Below are 22,380 nucleotides of genomic sequence, written 5' to 3' on the forward strand. Positions count from 1 at the left end.
AATTCTTTATAAAAACCCTGTAATTTAGCATCTTTCCCATACCTAGACCACATCTGGACTCATGAACACCACGTTACATTGATTGCTTGCTCACTCATTTCTTCTTTCGTTTTAAGTTTCCCCTCTTCATTCAAAACGTCTTTATATCCAACAACATCTCCCATATCAATAACATTTAAATTTGTTTCAGCCACTTATAATGATCTTCCTTAATTGTTACACATCTCGCTGTTAGCCGAAACCCCAAATATTTAACCCTTTTTGCAATCTGAATATCTATTCTCTCCACCAACTCCTTCTGCCTATCTGTGAGATTTTTAACTAAAATCTTAGTTTCTCTATTCACCTTCAGACCTGCCACTTCTCCATATTCCTCCATTCTTTTTATTAATTTAGGTCCTGTTATTAGTGTATCCTCCAAGATAAAAGCCAGGTCGCCCGCAAACGCCTGTAATCTATACTGTTGCCCACTAATTTCCATGCCTTTGATCTCTGTGTCCTGTCCAATATTTCTACCCAATACCTCCAACGTCAATATAAACAATAGTGAAGACAGGACATCCCTGTCCCGTACTCCTCCCAATGCCAACCCTCTCAATCATATCTCCATTTACCATCACTTTTGCAGTTTGCTTATGATATATCACCTTAATTTTTTAATAAATCTCTGTCCAAAGTCCATCTATTGCAACGCTCTCTACATGGGGCTCCCCTTGAGGAGCACCCGGAGGCTCCAGCTGGTCCAGAACGCAGCAGCGCGGGTAGTGACGGGAGCAGCATGGCGCTCCCATGTAACACCGCTCCTGCGCGAGCTGCACTGGCTCCCAGTTGTCTTCCGGGTGCGCTTCAAGGTGTTGGTTATCACCTTTAAAGCGCTCCATGGCATAGGGCCTAGCTATCTTCGAGACCGCCTGCTGCTAGCAACGACCTCCCATCGACCCGTGCGCTCCCACAGAGAGGGCCTCCTCGGGGTGCCATCAGCCAGACAATGTAGGCTGGTGACCCCCAGGGGGAGAGCCTTCTCTGTGGGGGCACCTACCCTCTGGAATCAGCTCCCCCCAGAGATAAGGAGAATCCAAGACCTCAGTGCCTTCCGTCGCGCCCTTAAAACCCATTTATTTAAACAAGCCGGGCTGGCTTAAGATGAAATTTTTAACTGTTTTTTAAATGTTTTAAACGTTTTTAATTGGTAAATGAGTTTTAATTGGGCCAAATTTATATATCTTTTAATTGTTTTTAATATTTGTTCTGCATGTTTTTTAATCTGGCTGTACACCGCCCTGAGTCCTCAGGGAGAAGGGCGGTATAGAAATCCAATATAAAATAAAATAAAATAAAATAAAATCTTTTTTAACTGTGCTAGCATAAATTGCCAGTTCACGTTGTCAAATGCTTTCTGTGCATCTAAAAAAATCAACACCATTTGCTTTTCTGGATGTGCTTCATAATACTCCAAAGTATTTAAATTATTCTCATATTATCTTTAATTTGTCTCTTAGGTAAAAAAACCATTTGGATGTATGAATTGATTTAAAAATTGTTTTAGTCTTTCTGCAATTATTGACACAAATATTTTATAATCTGCATTCAACAAGGATATTGGTCTGTAATTTTTTATTTGTTGTAAGTCTGCATCTTCTTTCGGTATGTTCTCTTCCATGAATTGTTCTGTTCCAAACCCCATGCACACACACCAACAGACGTTCAGGAGTTAAACACCAAACCAGCCAGCAACATCCTTTTCCTTATGATAACGGAACTTGGCAACAACCTAGTGGCTGCCTGCCAAAAGTTTATTATTTACAAAGAGGAGAGATAACTTCTCCCCACCTCTAATACATCAAAGGAAAGCAGTTCAATAATTACGGAATTAAATCAAGTCCAGAGATACTTCCAGCAAAGTCTTAAAGCAAAAGTCTGGCAATGCAGAATGGCGTGGAAGCTTTCAGCTTTGTTCGTCACAAGGTTTGACTGGCCACCACGCTCCCTTTTATATCCTGTGGGGTGTGGTCCAGTGACTCAGCCTAATCTCGGGCACGCCCTTTCTTCTGTTGCGCGTGCTTATCTCTGCGACACTGGCATGGGTCCAGCCAAGACTTATTATCCTCATCACTGTCCATCTGTGGCTGCGTGGACGTGCTTGGCCCCGCCCTATCTCTTGCTCTTCAGCAGACACCGAAGGCATTGCCAGAGAGGAGGGTCTTGGAGAGGGAGGCCTTGCCAACTCCTCTCCTTCACTCTCGGAGTCCTCTCCTGCCGATGACACAGGCTCAGGTAACGGAGCCACAACATGAATTCTGTACCTTTGCCTCTAACAAAAGTTCATTAAATAGTTCCAACATTGGTTTGCTCAAAGTTTGTTGCAATTCTTTATATATTTCTGTTGGCAGACCATCCGGGCCTGGTGTCTTCCCATTGTTTTGCCTCTTAATTGCTTCTGTTAACTCCATCATAGATATACATTCATCTAACAATGCTTTAACTGTTTCAGGTATTTTAGGTAGCTCCGCTTTGTCTAAGTATTGTTTTATTTTCTGGTATTAACTCTTGATCATATAAATTCTTATAACGGTTTTGAATCACTTTCTTTTTGTCTTCGTTTTGGTAGTAAATTTTCCCTTCATTATCCATTAGTTTATCTATCAATTTCTATTTTTTTCTTTTTTTAACTTCTACGCCAGCCATCTTCCTGATTTATTTGCATTTTCAAAAAAAGTTTTGATTGACACTTTTAATTTTCTGTGCTAGTTCTTCTTTATCCATTAAGCTCAATTTGTGTTTCATTAAATCCATTTGATTCTTTATTTCCTTTTTTTGTGGGTCTTTTTGTAATTCTGTCTCTAATGTCTTATATTCTTCTTCTAATATCCTTTGATTTTGTTTCTTCTTTCTGTTCTGTTTTCCTCTGTATGTTACAGCTAATCCTCTAATATATGCCTTAGCTGTATCCCATACATTTTGTAATGATGTTTCTTCTTTTCTGTTCTCTTTAAAGAAAAAAAATCTAGTTCTCTTTCCATGAATTGAATACATTCCTTTTCTTTTAATATTTCTTGGTTCAATGTCCATCTCAATGTTCTTTTTTGTCCCTTTCATATAACTTTTATTGGATTATGATCCGCCCAATTGCTTATTTCTATACTTATTTCTTGTATATTCGCTTTCAATTCTGCTGTCATATCTATTCTTGACCAAGACATGTGTCAGTTTGTGTAAAATGAATATCGATTTTCTTTGGGATGCATTTCTCGCCAAATATCTTAAATGGCTAGTTCTTCCGCCATTCTAGAGAAACCCTTAGGAAGTGTTTTCCTTTCTTTTCTTATTTACCTTTCTAGTTTTATAGTCCATTTCTGCATCCACAATTGTATTAAAATCTCCCAGAGGCATTCAACTGGAGTAAACACCAGAATTGTTCCTCCTGGGGATAATGAAAAAGACTTATGATAAGAAGACAAGACACATCATTATACATATAACAACTGCGGCAAGATTGCACAATGTTGGAAGAATGCAAAGACGCCCTCCGATGACTTAATAATTTAAAAAATCTTTGACTGCACTGAAATGGACAAACTGACATTGGAATTGAAAGGAATGACAAACTTGGAGTACTATGTATCATGGGAGAAATAGTACAAATGGGTTGAAAACAGAAAAATAAAACAGACTCAGACATAGTAGAATTAGATGAAGTAAAATATATAGAGTAAGAATTTCGTAGTGATATGTTGTGTAAATGGTCACAGTCTTGCACATTTTATTTTTGTATTTATGTTTTTGGGTTTTTTTTTTAAGGTTTGAAAATCAATAAAATATTTTTTAAAAAAATAAATAAAATCTCCAGATATTTTATCTACAAATAAAATGTTATCTGTAGATAAAATCTACAGATATTTTCATACACCAATTCTGTTATTTTTTTATGAGGTTTTCTATAAAAGTCCTCTTGGTCAACATTTGGTGCATATATTGCTAACAAAAGTATCAGTTTGTTATTCATCATTATTTCCACCATCAAAATTCTCCCTTCCTCATCCATTAAAATTTGTTTAGCATTTATTGTCTCTTTTATATATAGGGCTGTTCCCCTTTTGTTGTGGTAAAGAAGTATATAACTTCCCAATTTTAGGATATTTCAATACTGTCATATGTTGTTTTTTTATGTGAACTTCTTGCAGACAAATTATATCTGATTTTGATTTTTCTAATCCATTAAAAATCCTTTTCCATTTTATTACCGAATTCAGTCCATTTATGTTGATTGACATTAATTTAAATTCTTCTTCCATAGTTATTTGTAGATAAGTTTTGTTGTTCTAGTCATTCTTATCTCTTTCGGTTCTTCTGCTCTTGCTCCCTCTCTTATTGCTATTTCCTCCCAGTCTCTTTCTTCTTCTTCTTCTTCTTTTTTTTGTATGCTCCTCTCTTCCATCGCTCCTTCTTGTTGTTTTGGCTCTTCTTTATCACTTATTCTCATTTGTTCTTGTAATCCAAAATATTGCTCATTAAATTGTTCTGCTTTTTCTATAGAGTCCAATCTGTGTCTTTGCTCCATCCAGGTCACCCATATTCTTTCCGGAATCAGCCATCTAAAGTTTACTCCATGCTTCATTAATTGTCTTGTTAAGAATTGGTATTCTCTCCTTATTTCTCTTACTTTCCTCGGGACCTGTTTTAGTACTACGATTTCCTTCTCCTTGTATTTTAAAGGCTCATCTCTCACTCTTTGTAGAATTTCTAGCTTCATTGCTTTTTTTGTAAATCTCACATGGACCTCTCTGGGAAGTTTTTGTCTCACTGCATATCTAGTGTTGACTTTAAATATCTCATTGATATCTGCCATATTTTTTTCTTTGTCCACTTCTAGGGCCCCTGACAATAACGCTGCCATTATTTCTGCTAGATTTTCTCCTTTTTCTTCCTCCATATTCTGGAACCGCAAATAATAGTCAGACGGTCCATTTCCAGAAAGATTATTATTCTTTCCTTATTTTTATCTGCCAATGTAAGTCTATTATCAACTTCATCCACTTTCTTCTCTGGTTGTTCAACTTTTTCTTCTACTTTCTGTATACGTTGTTCATTACTTGCCATCATTCGTTGAACATTCTCTAACCTATCTTCTATTTTCTCTAATTTGTCTTCTACTTTCCTTATTTTTTCTTTGACTTCTTTAAAATCATCGTGCAACGCTTGGATCATTCCTTTCAGTTCTAGCTGCATTGTGTTTGCTTTCTGTTGTTGTAGTAAAGCATCCAAGGTCCTCTGTTCAGAGGGACTCGAAACTGCTGACGATGGTGCTGACGGTGTTTTCCTCATCTTGAGTCTTTTTAATATTTGTAATCCACAAAGAGAAGAGAGTGTAGTGATCAATTATAATCCAAAAATGAAAATAGAAAAGAAAAAAAGAAAAGAAAAAGAAAACAAGACAAGGAACCAAAAGAAAAACCAAAAGTAATTTATAATCCAAAAATCCAAAAATTTTCAATCCTTTAACCCCCCTTCTTTTTGTTGTTTTCTTTGGGATCTTCAGACCGTAATCTTTTAATATCCAGCAAAAAGGGATAGTATATCGATAAATTGTAGGTCTACCAAACCCAATTGTTTTATATTGCCTGAGAAAGGGTTCAAAGAGTTCACAGAGCCAGACAGAAAAAAAATAAAAATAAAGTCTTACTGCATATGTTACCCTTTGGTTTCAAGAGCTAGGCTATTTAAAAATAACAGGTTTCAGTCTTATGCTCTCTATCTTAGTTTTCAGTCTTCAGTCTGACCAACTTATAATATCAAGGTTATTTCAAGTAGTCAGTTCATATCTTTATTTATACAATTTCTCAAGGCTGTGGCTGCAGCTCCCAGCTTCCACTTCCTTTCAACCTTTTTTTCTATCAGAGCTCTGTTTGAAAAGCTTTTTAGGAAAGATGTAAGACTTACCTGTGTCTTACATCTGTGATTTCTATGGGCCGGGATAGGACCTGCTGCATGTCTTCCATTTTCTTATCTTCCACTCCTCATTTCCATTCCCATTCCTCACCCCTGCTGCTGTTTCTCTTGCTTTTCAGTCTTCTCAATCACTTTTGGATTATACTGTCACTCATCTTTCTCAAACTGTCATGTATCATTACTGCATTTTTCCTTTCAGGATGAGCAGGGTCATAGAAATCACAGAAAAGGAATAAGAGTAAGTCAAAGAAATTATAGGTATGAGATTAGAACAAGGAAAAGAATGATTGCTAAAACAAGGTTCTTTTCTATACTTGCTATCTTTTCAAACTGTTCATCTATCACAACCATACAGCTGTGGCCTTTTGCTCTGGTTTGTCTTTCAGATACTCATTAACCCTATCCAGACGAGACTTACATAATCTTCCTTTTAATAAGATTGGTAAGAGTTGTATAGATAGTCCTCGACTTACAACCACAATTGAGCCCAAAATTTCTGTTGCTAAGTGTGACAGTTGTTAAATGACTTTTGCCCCATTTTACAACCTTTCTTGACACAGATGTAGTTGCTAAATTAGTAACATGGTTGTTAAGTGAATCTGGTTTCCTCATTGATGTTGCTTGTCAGAAGGTCACAAAAGGTGATCACATGACCCTAGGACACGATGTCAAACTTGATCACATTGCGTGACGTATCGTGATATTTTTTGCTTTTGTGGAGCCAGGTTGGCCATGGCTTGTGCGTGATGCATCCAGCCCATGGGCCGCCAGTTTAACACCCCTGCCTAGGACACTGCAAACTTCATAAATACATGCCAATTTGCCAATTTTGATCACATGACATGGGGATGTTGCAGTGGTGTGAAAGATAGTCATAAGTCACTTTATTCAGTGCCATTATAACTTTGAACAAAATGGATGTTTGTAAATCAAGGATTACTTGTAGACTTAATTGCACTCATGCCAAATGCAACGTTCCTGGCAAATAGCACAATAATGTAAATGCAGTATATAAAAACACACTCAGAAACTTGGGGTTCTTCATAGATATTACAAATATTTTTGACTGAGTCACCCCGCTGTAGCCCTCCATATTTTATAGAATTAAAAAAAAATACTCTTGAAATCAAAGGAGGCCCAAGTGCTGACTTTGAAGCTGCAGAAAAGAGATTCTGGTCAAAGGAAAATAGGATAGTGAAGAAGCAGCACCCTATAAGAAAGCTCATTTATACAGCTTCAAGCAATGGTTTGCTGTTATATCTGAGGACTGTAGCTCTAACTCTAACTTTCTTTAAGTATTATGTCAATATATATTTATATTTATTAACTATAAACATCACATGTAGTGTTGTATCATGATTTATTTGATTTTGTATACAAGTTGACTTATGACTACAATTTAGCCCCAAATTCCCGTTGTTAAGCAAAGCAGTTGTGAATTGCATCCCGGTTTACAAACTTTTTTGCCACAGTTGTTGAGTGAATCACTACAGTTGTTAAGTGAATCATGGTTTGTTAAGTCAATCTGGCTTCCCTCATTGACTTTGCTTGTCAGAAACCTTCTGGGAAGGTAACAAATAGTGATCATAAATATATACCAGTTGCTGAGCACCCAAATTTTGATCATATGACTGTGGGGGATTCTTCATCAGTCATAAATGTAAAATCCAGTAAGTCACTTTTTTCAGTGCCATTGTAACTTCGAACTGTCACTAAATGAATGGTTTTAAATTGATGACTACCTGTCATAGGGTCCAGATAGGACGAAACAAGCCAAAGTTCAACCTGAACAAGATAGAGTGGCTGTTAATTGTGGTGGTTTGTTAGACCTATTTTCTTCTTTTTCATGGGGAAGCACACTACTCTTAAATGAACAGGACTATGACTTGAGGCATCTTCCTAAACTCGTGGCTACTGGTGGATGGATTTATTTATTTATTTTTATCCCATTTTTCATTTAGCAGTTGAAATGGAATAAACATCAAAATGTAACAGCAACAATAAAAAGCAAAACATAGTAACAGAAATAATAGTAATAGTAGTATTGATTGTGTGGTCGATTCAGGGGAGAAGGTATTTTAGGAGGATACTGTAAAACGGGTTCCCAATCCCCAGGCCGCGGCACACTATTGGGCTGCGGCCCATTCAGAACTGGATTGAGGGAGAGCCAAGCGCACATGCAGCTCAATTTATAAAAGCGGTGGGCGCACTCACCCGCCGCTCATACCGAATCATCCCCTCTCCCACCGTTCTACAAAGCTACTGCAAAAGACTAGCAGAGATAGTAGTCAGATGCAAGTTTAAATTATGCAAATTGTTTTATATTTAAATTTAGTTTCTCCAAAATGCATTGTTTTTCATTTAAATGAGAAGTGCATGTGCAAAATTTTGAAAAGAAAAGTACAAGAACAAAGCTAAAATTAAAAATCACATAAGACCAATATTGGAAAGAAAGTATGCCTTTTTGGGGATATGTAAAGTATATTTGGAATCTTAAGGCAGTTTAGAAAAATTTAACAATGCATATTCAATATTTGAGTCCAAATACAGTTTTCTATTAAAAAAAAGGGAATTATTAGGGATTATTCTGTTAATATAACATAACAGCTGCTTCTGGGTCTTCCATTTACTTCCCTGTCCAGATGAAAACTCTTTTGAAGTAATTATTTTGTTGAAAATTAGATGGTGGGTTTTTATTTTGTTTGTTTGTTTTTTTAGAGCCAGCAGGTCTCAAGGGAGTTGATCACCTATGATGCAAGACGGAATTAGGAAATTAATTATTTTAAATTTCTAATCAAAACCATGAAAAAAATCTTAGTGCATTTATTTCTAGAAAAAGACTGTCCTACTTTCATTTCCTATCTATAGTGAAAATGTATTGCTATAGTATTGCTATTACTATAATGATTCCTTACCTGTAAGTCAGTTTCTTGCTCAATGGAAATTCAATAAAGAAAATTGGTTTTTGTATATTTTATATGACAAATATCTATTGATTTTCTTTTTTATTGCAATAGGCCAATGCACAACTAGTTCGAGAAATTGATATAGAGAAAGTGTCCTCATTTGAGAATCCCTATGTAGATGCAATAAAGAGCTTATGGAATGATCCTGGTATTCAAGAATGCTATGACAGACGACGGGAATATCAGTTGTCAGATTCTACTAAATAGTAAGTATAGATGTTTTATGGGGATTTTTAGCAATGTAATTTTAAAATGTATATAAATGTATACACATTAATATTGGGTTTTCTCATTTCAGTTTTGAAAATTAGTTAATGTAACTTCTTAACTGGTGCTTCAATATGCCAAATTAATCAGATATTACGTAGATGTATATCTCAGATATAATGAGATGCTTTCTGAAATGCTTTGACAGAAGATCCTAAATCTTCTGGTCAAATGATGATCATGCTGTTAGTATAGCTGGCATATATAAATATGCCACCTTGCCTATCCTACTCTTTTCAGAACCCAGTTTTTGATCATCTTTTTTCTTTCAGCTTATCTCATTAAAAATTAAAAGAATTTTTATTAATTTTCACAAACTACAATAGCTGTAACAACAGGGAAATATTTAATTATTTGAACATTCTTTTGTTCCCCCTCAAAAATTAAAAAATAATCTGGTTTAAAAATAATAAAGTTCTTATTCTGAGTCTTGTATAATTATGTATGTATGTATGCATGTCTCCTACCTTTTCTCCAAAGATATTAAAGAAACATGCATTGTTTTCTCTTCTTTTCTTGTTTTTCCTTACATCAAACCCAGTGAAAGCTAGACTAAGAGATGGTGACAAGCCTTAGATCATGTATTGAATATTGTGGCAAAAGAGACATCCTGTACTTTGGTTCACACTTGTTGCTATATGTGTGAAAACAATACATTACTGTAGGACAGGAAGAGAAATAATATCTTATTTTTCAGAATTTCTAGAATAAAGAAGATAGGGTTACTTCTTTTGGAGGTAATATTTTCCAGTAATATTTTTGGTATATTTTCCAGAATTTCCTCTTCATATGACCAAGAAGTAGAATTGGCAGTCAGAACTAATGGAATTTGACTGATAAGGCAAATGACTGTGTATGAACATGAACATTTTGAACCTAGACCAAAATGTCTGGATATAAAAGCTCAGAAGTTTTATTTGGCAAGATTTGCAAAATATATTTATTTGTCTGTTATACTTTCTAGCCTTCAAAAGCTCAGCTGAATTACTTAAACAGCACCAAAAATAAATACCGTATTTTCTGGCATATAAGACGACTTTTTAACACATGAAAATCTTCTCAAAAGTCGGGGGTCGTCTTATACGCCGGGTGTCGTTCTCCTGTAACCAGGCAGACCAGCCCGAAAGGCTCTGACAAGCCTTAAATGGCTCTGGCGATCCCAGCTCTGACGATCCCAGCTTTGCCTGCTAATCAGGCAATTCAGCTGGGATCGCCAGAGCCATGGAGAAGGGAAAAACTTTTTCCCTCTCTAGCTTGCTTACCTTAGCTCAGTGGTTGGGGGTCAAACAACCCTTTCACAGGGGTTTTGCAGGTGGTGCAATACAGAAAAACGAGCGCAGCCCTCGCCATCCAGAATGAATGGTGCTGTTGTGGCGGTGGGGGAGAGGGCGGCAGAAGCGGGAAGAAGCGGCGTTTGCGATGGCTGGAAGCTGTGGGAGTGAAGCACTACTTTCATTTGTACGGCAACAGCATTCCGCCTTGGTATATTTGTGTCAGGAGTGGCGCAAGGCAGCCTTTGTTTCCTGCTGCCTGGGACTCAGAGTGGTAAATGGCGTCTGATCCGGAGAGCTGCTGGATTTTGCTCTCTAATCCGGATGCCAAATCGGCCCCCTGCAAACTCTCGTCTCTCGAGGAGCACTCCCTGAAGCGGGGCTGGAAACTTTGGTTGGACTGCTTGAGAGAGGAGAGCTTGCAGGGGGGCGATCTGGTGTCTCTCCATCTGCAATGGAGAGCGGCATCCGGCTTTTTCTCTCCGCTGTAAGAGCGCTGTAAGAGCGGCAGCCCTCATCTCCTAATGCTTGGGACTCAGAGTGGTAAATGGTGACTGGTCCGGGGAGCAGCTGGATTTTGCTCTCCATTGCAGATGCCAGATCAGCCTCCTGCAAGATCTCGTCTCTCGAGGAGCGCTCCCTGAAGCGGGGCTGGAAACTTTGGTTGGACTGCTTGAGAGAGGAGAGCTTGCAGGGGGGCGATCTGGTGTCTGCAATGGAGAGCGGCATCCGGCTTTTTCTCTCCGCTATAAGAGCACTGTAAGAGCGGCAGCCCTCATCTCTTAATGCTTGGGACTCGGAGCGGTAAATGGTGACTGGTCCGGGGAGCAGCTGGATTTTGCTCTCCATTGCGGATGCCAGATCAGCCCCCTGCAAGATCTCGTCTCTCGAGCGCTCCCTGAAGCGGGGCTGGAAACTTTGGTTGGACTGCTTGAGAGAGGAGAGCTTGCAGGGGGGCGATCTGGTGTCTGCAATGGAGAGCGGCATCCGGCTTTTTCTCTCCGCTATAAGAGCGCTGTAAGAGCGGCAGCCCTCATCTCTTAATGCTTGGGACTCAGAGCGGTAAATGGTGACTGGTCCGGGGAGCAGCTGGATTTTGCAGTCCCAAGCATTAGGAGATGAGGGCTGCCGCTCTTACAGCGCTCTTACAGCGGAGAGAAAAAGCCGGATGCCGCTCTCCATTGCAGACACCAGATCGCCCCCCTGCAAGCTCTCCTCTCTCAAGCAGTCCAACCAAAGTTTCCAGCCCCGCTTCAGGGAGCGCTCCTCGAGAGACGAGAGTTTGCAGGGGGCCGATCTGGCATCCGGATTAGAGAGCAAAATCCAGCTGCTCTCCGGATCAGACGCTATTTACCGCTCTGAGTCCCAAGCAGCAGGAAATAAAGGCTGCCTTGCGCCGCAAATATAGCAAGGCAGAATCCTGATGCTGCACTTTCAGCAGACAGATGAGGGCTGCCTTGGCCATTGGCTGGCGCAAATATACCAAGGCGAATGCTCATGCCGCACAAGTTCAAGTAGTGCTTCGCTCCCACACTTCTTCCGGCCCTCAGTCTCTCAGGGAGATGCTTGACTTCCTCTCAGCCCCAAGACACTGGCTGGCCCATGAGATGAGAGAGAGAGAGAATGAGAGAGAAAGAGAGAGAATCAGAATGAGACAGAGAGAGAAAGAGACAAAGAATGAAAGAGAGAATGAGAGAGAGAGAATCAGAATGAGACAGAGAGAGAAAGAGACAAAGAATGAAAGAGAGAGAAAGACAGAATGAAAGAGAATGAGAGAAAGAGACAGAGAGAATCAGAGAGAGAGAGTGAGAGAGAGAGAATGAGAGAGAACCAAAGAATCAGAGAGAGAATGAGAGAGAGAGGGAGAGAAAATGAAAGAGAATCAGAATGAGAGAATCAGAATGAGAGGGAGAGAGTGGGGAGAGAGAGAGAAAGAGGGGGAGAGAGAAAGAGAATGAGAGAGAAAGAGTGGGAGAGAGAGAAAGGGGGAGGGAGAAAGAGAAAGAGTGGGGGGGAGAGAAAGAGAGAATGAGAGAGAGTGGGGGGAGAGAGAAAGAGAAAGAGAGTGGGAGAAAGAGAGAGAAAGGGGGGGAGAAAGAATGAGAGAGAAAGAGTGGGAGAGAGAGAGAGAGAATGAGAAAGAGGGGAGAGAAAGAGAAAGAGTGGGGGAAAGAAAGAATGAGAAAGAGAGGGGGAGAGAGAAAGAGAATGAGAGAGGGGGGAGAGAAAGAGAGAATGAGAAAGAGTGGGAGAGAAAGAAAGAGAGGGAGAGAGAGAGCGAAAGCGAAAATGAGAGAGAGAGAAAGAGAGAATGAGAGAGAAAGAGTGGGAGACAGAGAGAGAGAGACAGAGAGGATGGAGAGTGCCTGAAGGACCCCATCCCGTATTGGGAGTCCAGGTGCTTCAGCAAGCGGGGCACTGGATTCGTATTAGTGGTCTGCGAAATTTAAAATTATGAAGTTGGTGGTCCCTGAGGTCCAAAAGGTTGGGGACCCCTGGCCTAAGACCATCGGAAAACACATATTTTTGATGGTTTTAGGAATAACTTTATCGTTGGGGGTCACCACAACATGAGGAACTGTATTAAAGGGTCGCGGCATTAGGAAGGTTGAGAACCACTGCCTTAGCTGCTTGCCTTGCTTCGCTTGCCTGAATCCATTCCATCAGCAAGCAACTCCCTGCCTGCAACCAAGCAGGCAGGAAGTTGTGGACTTCAACTCCCAGAATTCCTCAGGCAGCAAAACAAAGCTGGCTGAGGAATTTTGGGAGTTGAAGTCTACAAGTCTTAAAGTTGCCAAGTTTGGAGACCCCTGTTCTATTGGGTAAGTTTTTTTCCCCTTTGGGATCTTTAAAAAAAAAAAAGTTAATTGGGGTTTTTTTTAGTTCTTTTTTAGACCTAGCCATTTAAAGTTTAGGAAGTTTTAAATTTAGCTTTCATATAAAAATAAAAATAAAATAAAATAATATTTGTGCAGCTTTCTGAGATTTAGTGTGTTTCTGTAGTGTTTCACTCTAACTACACAAACACACAAAATCTCACAAAGCTGTATGTGGAATTTTGTGTGTGTAAAGTGTGAAAGTTGGGTTTTTGGGCTTTTTGTGGCTGTGTGAAGTTCCTGCTTGTTGCAGGGGCCATTTTGGGTCTAGCACAGCTACTTTTACATTGTGGATGAGCCAGTTGTGTTGTGTTGTGTTGTGTTGTGTTGTGTGTGTGTAAAGCGTGAAAGTTGTTTTTTTGGGCTTTTTGTGGCTGTGTGAGGTTCCTGCTTGTTTCAGGGGCCATTTTGGGTCTAGCACAGCTGCTTTTACATTGTGGGTGAGCCAGTTGATGGTTTTTTAATTTTTATTTGGTGTGCGTTGGAAGAGGGGTAGTCTTATACGGTGAGTATAGCCCAAACCCTATATTTTAACAGGAAAATTTGGGGGTCGTCTTATACGCCCAGTCGTCTTATATGCCGGAAAATACGGTATATGCTTGGTTATTTTGGTCTTCCCCTCATACTTGCATCCTAAAGTGCTATGTAGGGTATGTACAGTATGTACAGAATAGATGATACAAGTAATATATTATCTTGAATACTCTTTTTCATTTGCAGCAAATTCTAGTTGAAAAATTGTACTTTCAAAACTGATATGTTTTATATAGCAATAGCAGTAGCACTTAGACTTATATACTGCTTCACAGTGCTTTACATTTCTCTCTAAGCAGTTTACAGAGTCAGCATATTGCCCCAAACAATCTGGGTTCTAATTTCACCAAGCTCAGAAGGATGGAAGGCTGAGTCAACCTTGAACTGGTGAAAATCAAACTGCTGAAGTTCAGGCAGCCGGCAGCCGGCAGTCAGCAGAAGTAGCCTGTAGTCACATAGTGTGTTTATTTTAACCTATAGTTACATAATTTCAAATTTAATTATAATTAGGCCAGCTGTGTCCAGAGTTGAGTAGTTTTATCAAGCAGTTTATTCTGCTTGATGATTAGGTAACAAAAAATGCTAATATCCTAGGAAGGTGCAACTCATTAGTGGTCCTTTCGTACTTATATATGTGGGTTAATGCATCCAGAAAACAGAGGAGCATAAATTAGACTGGCTTTTAATACACTAAAACCCCAGTAATGCATACATTGGCAGGGTCAGTTTTCAATAATTGTTGCATACTGTATCCAGCCAAATCTCATAGGGTGTGCTGTTCCAAAAGGCAGGCACTACAACCAAAAAGGACCTTTCCTAGATCCAGCTAAATGACATTTTTCAAGGAGGGAACCCAAAATATACCCATCCTGATGGAGCTCATAAAAGTAGCAGAAAGTTGGAGAGAGATGATCCAAAAAAATAAACCAGCCCCATGCCATTAAGGGTTTTATTGATAACTATAGCCAAAAAGCCTACAAAAAGCCAATATAGCTTACCTGAAAACTAACTACAGATATACAGTATGGCAAAATATAGAGAAGGGGATTGAGGCTTTTAAGTCTCTCTTGTTATCCTACCTAAAATGGAAATCTCAACCAAAGACTTACATTCTGAGAAACACATAGAAAATTGTAGACTTCTGTAATTCAGAAATGACCTATTTGTTTTTGCATAATTTATATTTACAGTAATGCACTGTAATGTTTTTTCCTGGAAATTCTCATTAGTGAGATGGTTTTAGACACCTTTGAAAGATGTGTAGCACAGAAGCTCATGGTCCTTGCTTCTCCTGATCTCCTAATCCTTTATTTACCATATTTTGTTGGGAAGTAGTGTAGATCTATCATCATAAAAATATTTTAACCATTTAAGCTCATCATTAATGGTTGGTGGCATACAGTTATCGAAAAGAAATTGCACGTCTAAATATATTTCCATTATAAGCCATATTTTGAAAGTTAATTATAGCTGTAATTCGTCCAGTAAAATCTAGAGTGGCGGCTGCAGTAATTTTATTGGGTTGCCATAGAGATAGGCCTGAGGTGCTATAGCAAGGTAATTTGTGTGGACATAATGCAATCATGGCTCTCTGAGACAGTCACAAATTCTAATACAACTAAAAGTTTTAGAATTGCACCTTTATATTATAGTACACTGGAGCCCTTACAATGAGCTAATTCAGTTGACTAGTAAGCAAGATAGAATATGATGAGAGGCCATGTGATGATCTTTCCTATCAATAATTGTGTAGAGAACCAGTTATCAAGACAAGCCAATTTATCCAAATGCGAAAGTAAGTTTAAAAAAAGAATATCAGGGAAGGATGGACAGAAAAAAGCTTAGAGATATTAAGGATTTTATTACAGAGCATAGCCTATGTTTTGAAAACGAAGTATCATGCTTTTTGGTAAGAGTACCCTTATGACAAAATTTCTTTTTCCCTTGGGGAAGTCCAGTTTATCTCTTCTTGCTCGTTTTAGCTAAGAAATTAAAACTTGTTTGTTCAGCAGAGGTATGTAGATATAACCTAATGTTGAGCTTGCTGTGATATATTTCCTTGACCGATTAATAGATTGATTCATTGATATGGCTGCCCAACTTACAAAATGGCTGGGTGATGTATAATTATATAGAAGTGTGAGAAAAAAAATTATAGGAAGCATCTGGAATCAAATAATGGAATAATAATATAATGAAATAAAGAGAAACAGAATAGCCAATTTGCTACTGTATGCACATTCAAAAATCTCTCATTCTGCATGTGTTTATTTCATAGTCTGGCCTGGTGCCTGGAGGAAGAACTAGATTTTCAGGGCCTTTATAGAAGGATAGGAAGCACAGGGCTATCTGAATGTTGGGAAGAATCATATTCCATAAGCTGGTTGCTACAAGCAGAGAAGGCATGCTTCCTGGCTCCTTCCAGGTGACATGGCTTCAAAGAAGGGATTTAAAGATTGCTCACTTTGCTCATTCTCCTGGGACAAGCAAAGGTAGAGTTGCAAGTAATTCAGGTGACTTCATAGATGATAATCAGCAACTTGAATTACACAGACTTCCGTTGGAAGGCAATGCAGATCACAGAGGAATGGTCTTTCAAAGATCTCTCAAGGTGGCCCATTCTGGACCAATTGCAGCTTGCAGGGGGTTTTCAAGAGCACCCAGTCTAAAGCATGTTTCAGAAATCCAAATGTGAATTACCAGGGTCAACCAAGTTAGGAATGGCACAATTGAGCACATGATGGAACTATTGAAAGAGGCTGTCGTGGCCATTGCTGTTGCTTGGTCTTCAACAAGAGCCAACAGTCCAAAAGGACCACCTAAATTACATACCAACTGGAATGTTGGTATGACTGGAAAATCCAATCCAATCCTGAACTGAAAGAAGAGAATCTTCAGAATTAGGAGACCTCAAAACTCACAGCCATTTGATCATGTATTGAGCTGAAACACTTTCATCCCCACCCCCACAGCCTTCAGTACTGGGAAAGAACACTTTGCCATCCTAGGATAGTGATGTGTAGATGGGTTTCATCAGCGTATTAATGATACCTGACCCCATAGCAATGAATGACTTCCCGGTGACTTAATATAAATGTTAGACAAGAGTAAAGAAATAGTAGGCCCTAAGAGATCACACAAAGAAGGGGTAGATGGGCTAGATTCCTTCTCTCCCCACTATTACTGATTAGATCCATTGTACTTCCCACTCCCAAAGCTTGAAAATGGTCCAGAAACATGCCATGATCAATGGTATTAAAAGCTTCTCATCATTTCTTTTTTCTTTTTCCTTATTCTAATTTTTTTAATTCTGTGATTTAATGCTTTAACATAATGAGTCCTATTCAGTTTTATTGGGCTTATTAAACAGTTTTATGAGCGTATGAAATAGGTGCTCTATGTATAGCAGGAGGTTCTGTTTCTTTTTTTATAAGATACATTTTTAAACAATTTGTTATCCTTTTTGTACATGTAGTGCACTATCTTAAGCTGTATATCTTAAGCTGTATATCTCTGCATGCTTCAAGAAAAAGACTCAGTTGAACAGATTGGTACCTATTTTTATGTAAATACTGGTAAATTCTCATTGCAAGTCATTGAGGCAGCAATGATATTCATGCTTACAGGAATAGGATTGTACTATGAAGGAGAGCTTGACTGTCAGTAATTTCAAAGGAGATATTTAGTTTTCAATATTAAACATAAGAACAAAAGTTGACCTATTGTAGTTCCACAATTGTGCAATATGTGCATAACCTAGAAATTTGCTAGCATCCATTTTGGCTGTAAGTCTATCCAGATTTTTCTGGGAGCACACCGTATATGACACAGAATAGACAGTTTTCAAAACAGTAAGGCATTTACTCAAGCTTTGCAATACTACCGGGTACAACCCCTAAAATGCTAAATGAATTTGTGCAGCCTTCTCCCATGAAAAAAACCAGTTATTTCATTCAAGTTAGTGGTATATTGCTTCTTGCCAAAATCTAACTGAAAGATGTGCAATTTCCATTGTATTTTCTTAGTATAGATTTACTTCTACCAACCAATCTGATAGATTTGTCATAGTGAGCTTGTTTATCATCCACCAAATATACAAAGGAACCAATTGAACTGCCACACTTTTATTTTGATCAGAGCTATTCAATTTCATTTGGATAATAGCAAATTAGTAACTACCAGTATAAGTTCATTTGTTATTCAGTCGCTAAGTCGTGTCTGACTCTTCATGACCCCATAGACCATAGCACACATACACACACCCATCTCTCTGAGTCTACCCGAACTCATACCCACTGCGTCAGTGATAAGTTCATATAGTATTTAAAATTATCCTTAAAACCTTGAATAATACAGAAACACATATTGGCCTCTAATCTGCCTCTTTTTATCCCAATTCTTGATCATGCAATGCTCAATAAGAGGAGAAATTCGTTCACTTCTCTGAAGAATAGGAGGATAGATTGCTTTCCTGAAATAGTGTCCCAATCATAGCTATTAAATCAATTACTGCAGAATGTATTGTAGATAGAATGGAAACAAGTCCTCATTTAATTTCAGAGAAATTAAATTCTTCAGAAAATGTATCAGTAAAGTTCATTGAAATATTTGAGAAATGGTTTTATTTATTTATTTTTATTTGATTTATATGCCGCCCTTCTCCAGAGACTCAGGGCGTCTTACAATGTGCTAAGCAATAGCCTTCATCCTTTTGTATATTTATACAAAGTCAGCTTATTGCCCCCACAACTGGGTCCTCAATTTACCTACCTTAGAAAGGATGAAAGGCTGAGTCAACCTTGAGCCTGGCGAGATTCGAACCTGCAGTAATTGCAGGCAGCTGGTCTTAATAACAGGGTGCTTTAGTCCACTGTACAAGGCTCTTTTAGCAGTATACACATTGATATTTGATATTTCCAGGTACTTTAGAAAGACATGAAAAAAGTTGGGAATTAAGAGTTCGATCTTAGTGAATCTCAGTGGAATTTTTTGACAAAATAATTTATTTAATATATTTTTCAACAATTTAATCCATTTCAGGAAATAAGTAAAAAAATACAATTAAAAAATAGTGGTAGCATTACAGTCGATAGTGAGCCCAGTTTCTATCTTTTCTTTATCATTTATGTGATGATGTCATTGTGTCAATTTCTTTGATTTACATTATGTTGTTGTCACACAAATTATTTCAATTGCTGTGATGACACATGCTTTATTATTACAGACCCTGAGGAATAATGGACTTTCCCCAAGTTAGTCCATTAAATCAAGGCTTCCCTATATAAATAATTATGTATTCCCATAGTATAACTACTATTTCTTTTTCTTTTCTTTTTTCCTGGCTTAGTTTTATGCTGGTGGGGAGGGTTAGTTTATATCTGGCTGTTATATTAAATGCTGTGCTTCTTCAGTAAAAATGTAAAAAAGCTCCCATATTTTCCTGTTTTAAAATAATATAAATTTAAAATAATGGATAAAACCATTACTTCACTAACTTCACTTCATTAACACTGTTCTACAGAAATTCCAACGCCTATGGATATACTCCAGATGCCATGATGAACCAATCACAGCTCTAGTGGGGTTAACCGTTTCTTAGAATTTCCCCTGCTCTTGCTCTGAGCAAGCTTATTACCGCCTTCTCTGGACAAAGTGGGAATGAGGGTTGACATTGGTCTCACTTTTCCTGCAGAAGCCTGGTCACAGCTTTAAACAATGATAACTTGTTATTATCTGCCAGTTGCTTACAGCTACCTAGAATGTAACCCACAGCTTGAGAACTTCTTAAATAAGACAATAAAGTAATCATTTTGCTAGAAATATTTGAAAAGCAGGGCAAGACTATCCAATTCCAAGAAAGCATTCGCGTCTGCAAAAGGAATTATCTTAAATTGAGACAAAAAAATTTAGGTTCTTGATCCAGAAGCCTGATTTTTAGCAACTTAATGTAACTACCAGTATATGCCTCTTTAATAGTGAAGATTAATATACGTGAATCCAGTGAATTAATATACGTGAATTCAGTTTAGCTAAATAAATATTTTAATGCTAAAGTTAAATTATTTTAAAGATCTGCTAATTTGAGATGATACATTGACTTACCAGTAGATCTGTGTGTTCTCTCTGCCTATGTATTTCTTTCTCTTTCTCACCTACATTAGAATTGAAATTTAGCAGTTAGACTTATGCCCATATACATTAGTTTCCTGAGGATAAATATAGCTCCCTGTGATTTCATTTAACAGGGAGAAGACTGTATTATGTGTCACCCTGCTTGGCAGCTGAATTGAATTGAGGATGGAGATCAATCTGGGCATCAGTTACAAAAATAACATAATTGATGCAGTTATGATGAGCCGGAAGCATATTTTTAGTCGACTCATCTCGAGTGAATAATTGGATACTGTTGATCTATTCCAGCTTGGTCCACCTGAATCCATAATGAAACAGGCTCAGGAAAGTGAAGCTGGTGTCATGTATCAGACATCCATAGCAAAAAGGAGCACTGTCCCAATATGACATGCCAAAGAAAAAGGACAAGATATGTAGACCAGTTTCTGATACAAAATACAAAAATTTGTATCTGTAGAAAAATTACACAAATCAGTACAGTAAAATCTGTGGTCAACCACCTCCCAGCTGTCTCTGAAAATTCCTGTATTAATTGAAATATTCCAAATGTACATTCATTTACTGACCTTTAAGTTTAGATTTATGCTTAGTAATCATTTCATTTAAAATCCCAATCTTGCCAGTATATAACTTAGTTACTTTGTCCTCTGAGTACTTTTTTCATGCATGGCTGTTTGTATAATTATTTTGCGGTGAAATTTGTCCAATTCATGTTCTATGTACATGAGATACAAAGATTTTCTATCAAAACTGATGGAATGGGAAGAAAGCAGTGTATGTGATTGGCAAGTTTTTATGTGTTGTATGTGTTCTTCCTGTGTTGTATGTTATGTCTATGATTTAATATGTGACAAATACATCAGTATAGTAGGTATCTATAAGATACCAAGAGTCAAAATTGCTCCCGTATGTCCTTTCCTGCAGCGTAAATTCCATTATTTGTTTGTTTCACTTGTTTTTATTTATTTATTTAATGTTTACAACAATCCATCTCACCTTTGTTCCATTCCTACAAGGTAGACCAATCAGGGAACTGACTTCAGAAGAAGACTAGAACTATACTTTTTTGAGACAGGCTGTAGCTGTGATGGCAAACCTATGGCATGCGTAGTCATATCGGTGGGCAAATGAGGCCAGCTGATTTTCAGGCCTTCTGGGCCCACCAGAAGTAGGGAAACAGGCTGTTTCCTGCCTCCGGAGGGCCTCGGGGGGGTGTGTGTGTCCCATTTTTCTCTCTCCTCAGGCTCCAGAGCTTTTCTAGGAGTCTGGGGAGGGCAAAAATGGCCTTCCTCACTCCCCAGAGGCCCTCCAGAGGCCAAAACGGCCTGTTTGCCAACTTCCAGTGGGCACATAGAATTATGGGTGTGGGCACGCGATGGCAAAAAGGTTAGCCATCACTGGACTATAGCAATAGCACTTAGTCTTATATACCAATTCATAATGGTTTACAGCACTCTCTTGAGTGATTTACAATGTCAGCATACAGGTAGTCCTCGACTTACAATCCACAATTGAGTCCAAAATTTATGTTGCTAAGTGAGACAGTTGTTAAGTGAATTTTGCCCCATTTTACAACCGTTCTTGCAACACTTGTTAAGTGAATCGCTGCGGTTGTTAAATTAGCCACACTGTTGTTAAGTGAATCTGGCTTCCCAATTGACTTTGCTTGTCAGAAGATCACAAAAGGGGATCATGTGACCCCAGGACATTGCAATCGTCATAAATATGAATCAGTTGCCAAGTGTCTGAATTTTGATCACGTGACCATGGACATGCTGCAATGGTTATAAGTGTGAAAAATGGTCATAAGTCAGTTTTTTCAGTGATGATGTAACTGAACAGTCACTAAAGGAACTGTTGTAGGACTACCTGTATTGTCTGTATGGGTCCTCATTTTACCAACCTCGGAAAGATGGAAGGCTGAGTCAACCTTGAGTTGATGAGAATCAAACTGCTGGCAGCCGGCAGTCAGCAGAATTAGCCTGCAATACTGCATTCTAACCACTGTGTCACCACGGCTCTTTTCTATAGCACTGTAGTAGTAAGTAAGCACTGTAGTACTACAGTACTGTAGTAACAGCACTGTAGTAACAAGGCTATTTTCTACAGCACTTGCAAAAACCCCTGTGATTTCCATTCCCTTGCTCATATCTAATACTGTCGGGGAAGCCAGTATCAGGGGGTTTTTTTTGGTGTTTTTTTTTTTTTATGTTTTAGTGCCTCCCTGGCCGTAGTACACATTTCTTCACTGCTCGTCTTTACAGCTTCTGGGTGACATCTCCATTTTCACGTTCTGTATACCTTGCGACCCTAAGCAATTCAAAACAGAAAATAATAAAAACATAGAATATCATAAAACATTTATACTTATAGCCAAGCTCCTAACCA

General features: G+C 38.4%; 1 protein-coding gene and 1 long non-coding RNA gene across 2 annotated transcripts in view; one reads left to right on the forward strand and one right to left on the reverse strand.

Moving 5' to 3' along the window:
* LOC117661421 (uncharacterized) overlaps positions 1-20,068 on the reverse strand; it is a 48,502-nt gene extending 28,434 nt beyond the window's left edge. The window contains exon 1 of the long non-coding RNA XR_004590003.3: positions 19,963-20,068. This is a non-coding gene — a long non-coding RNA (uncharacterized LOC117661421). The remainder of the gene's footprint in view (positions 1-19,962) is intronic.
* LOC117661417 (guanine nucleotide-binding protein G(q) subunit alpha) overlaps positions 1-22,380 on the forward strand; it is a 115,029-nt gene that overhangs the window by 65,677 nt on the left and 26,972 nt on the right. Inside the window, exon 3 of the mRNA XM_034410191.3 lies at positions 8,964-9,118. Within this exon, the coding sequence (XP_034266082.1) occupies positions 8,964-9,118 (155 nt within the window). The remainder of the gene's footprint in view (positions 1-8,963; positions 9,119-22,380) is intronic.

The sequence above is a fragment of the Pantherophis guttatus genome, chromosome 2 (genome assembly GCF_059756535.1).
Source record: "Pantherophis guttatus breed Tessera chromosome 2, ASM5975653v1, whole genome shotgun sequence".
NCBI lineage: Eukaryota > Metazoa > Chordata > Lepidosauria > Squamata > Colubridae > Pantherophis > Pantherophis guttatus.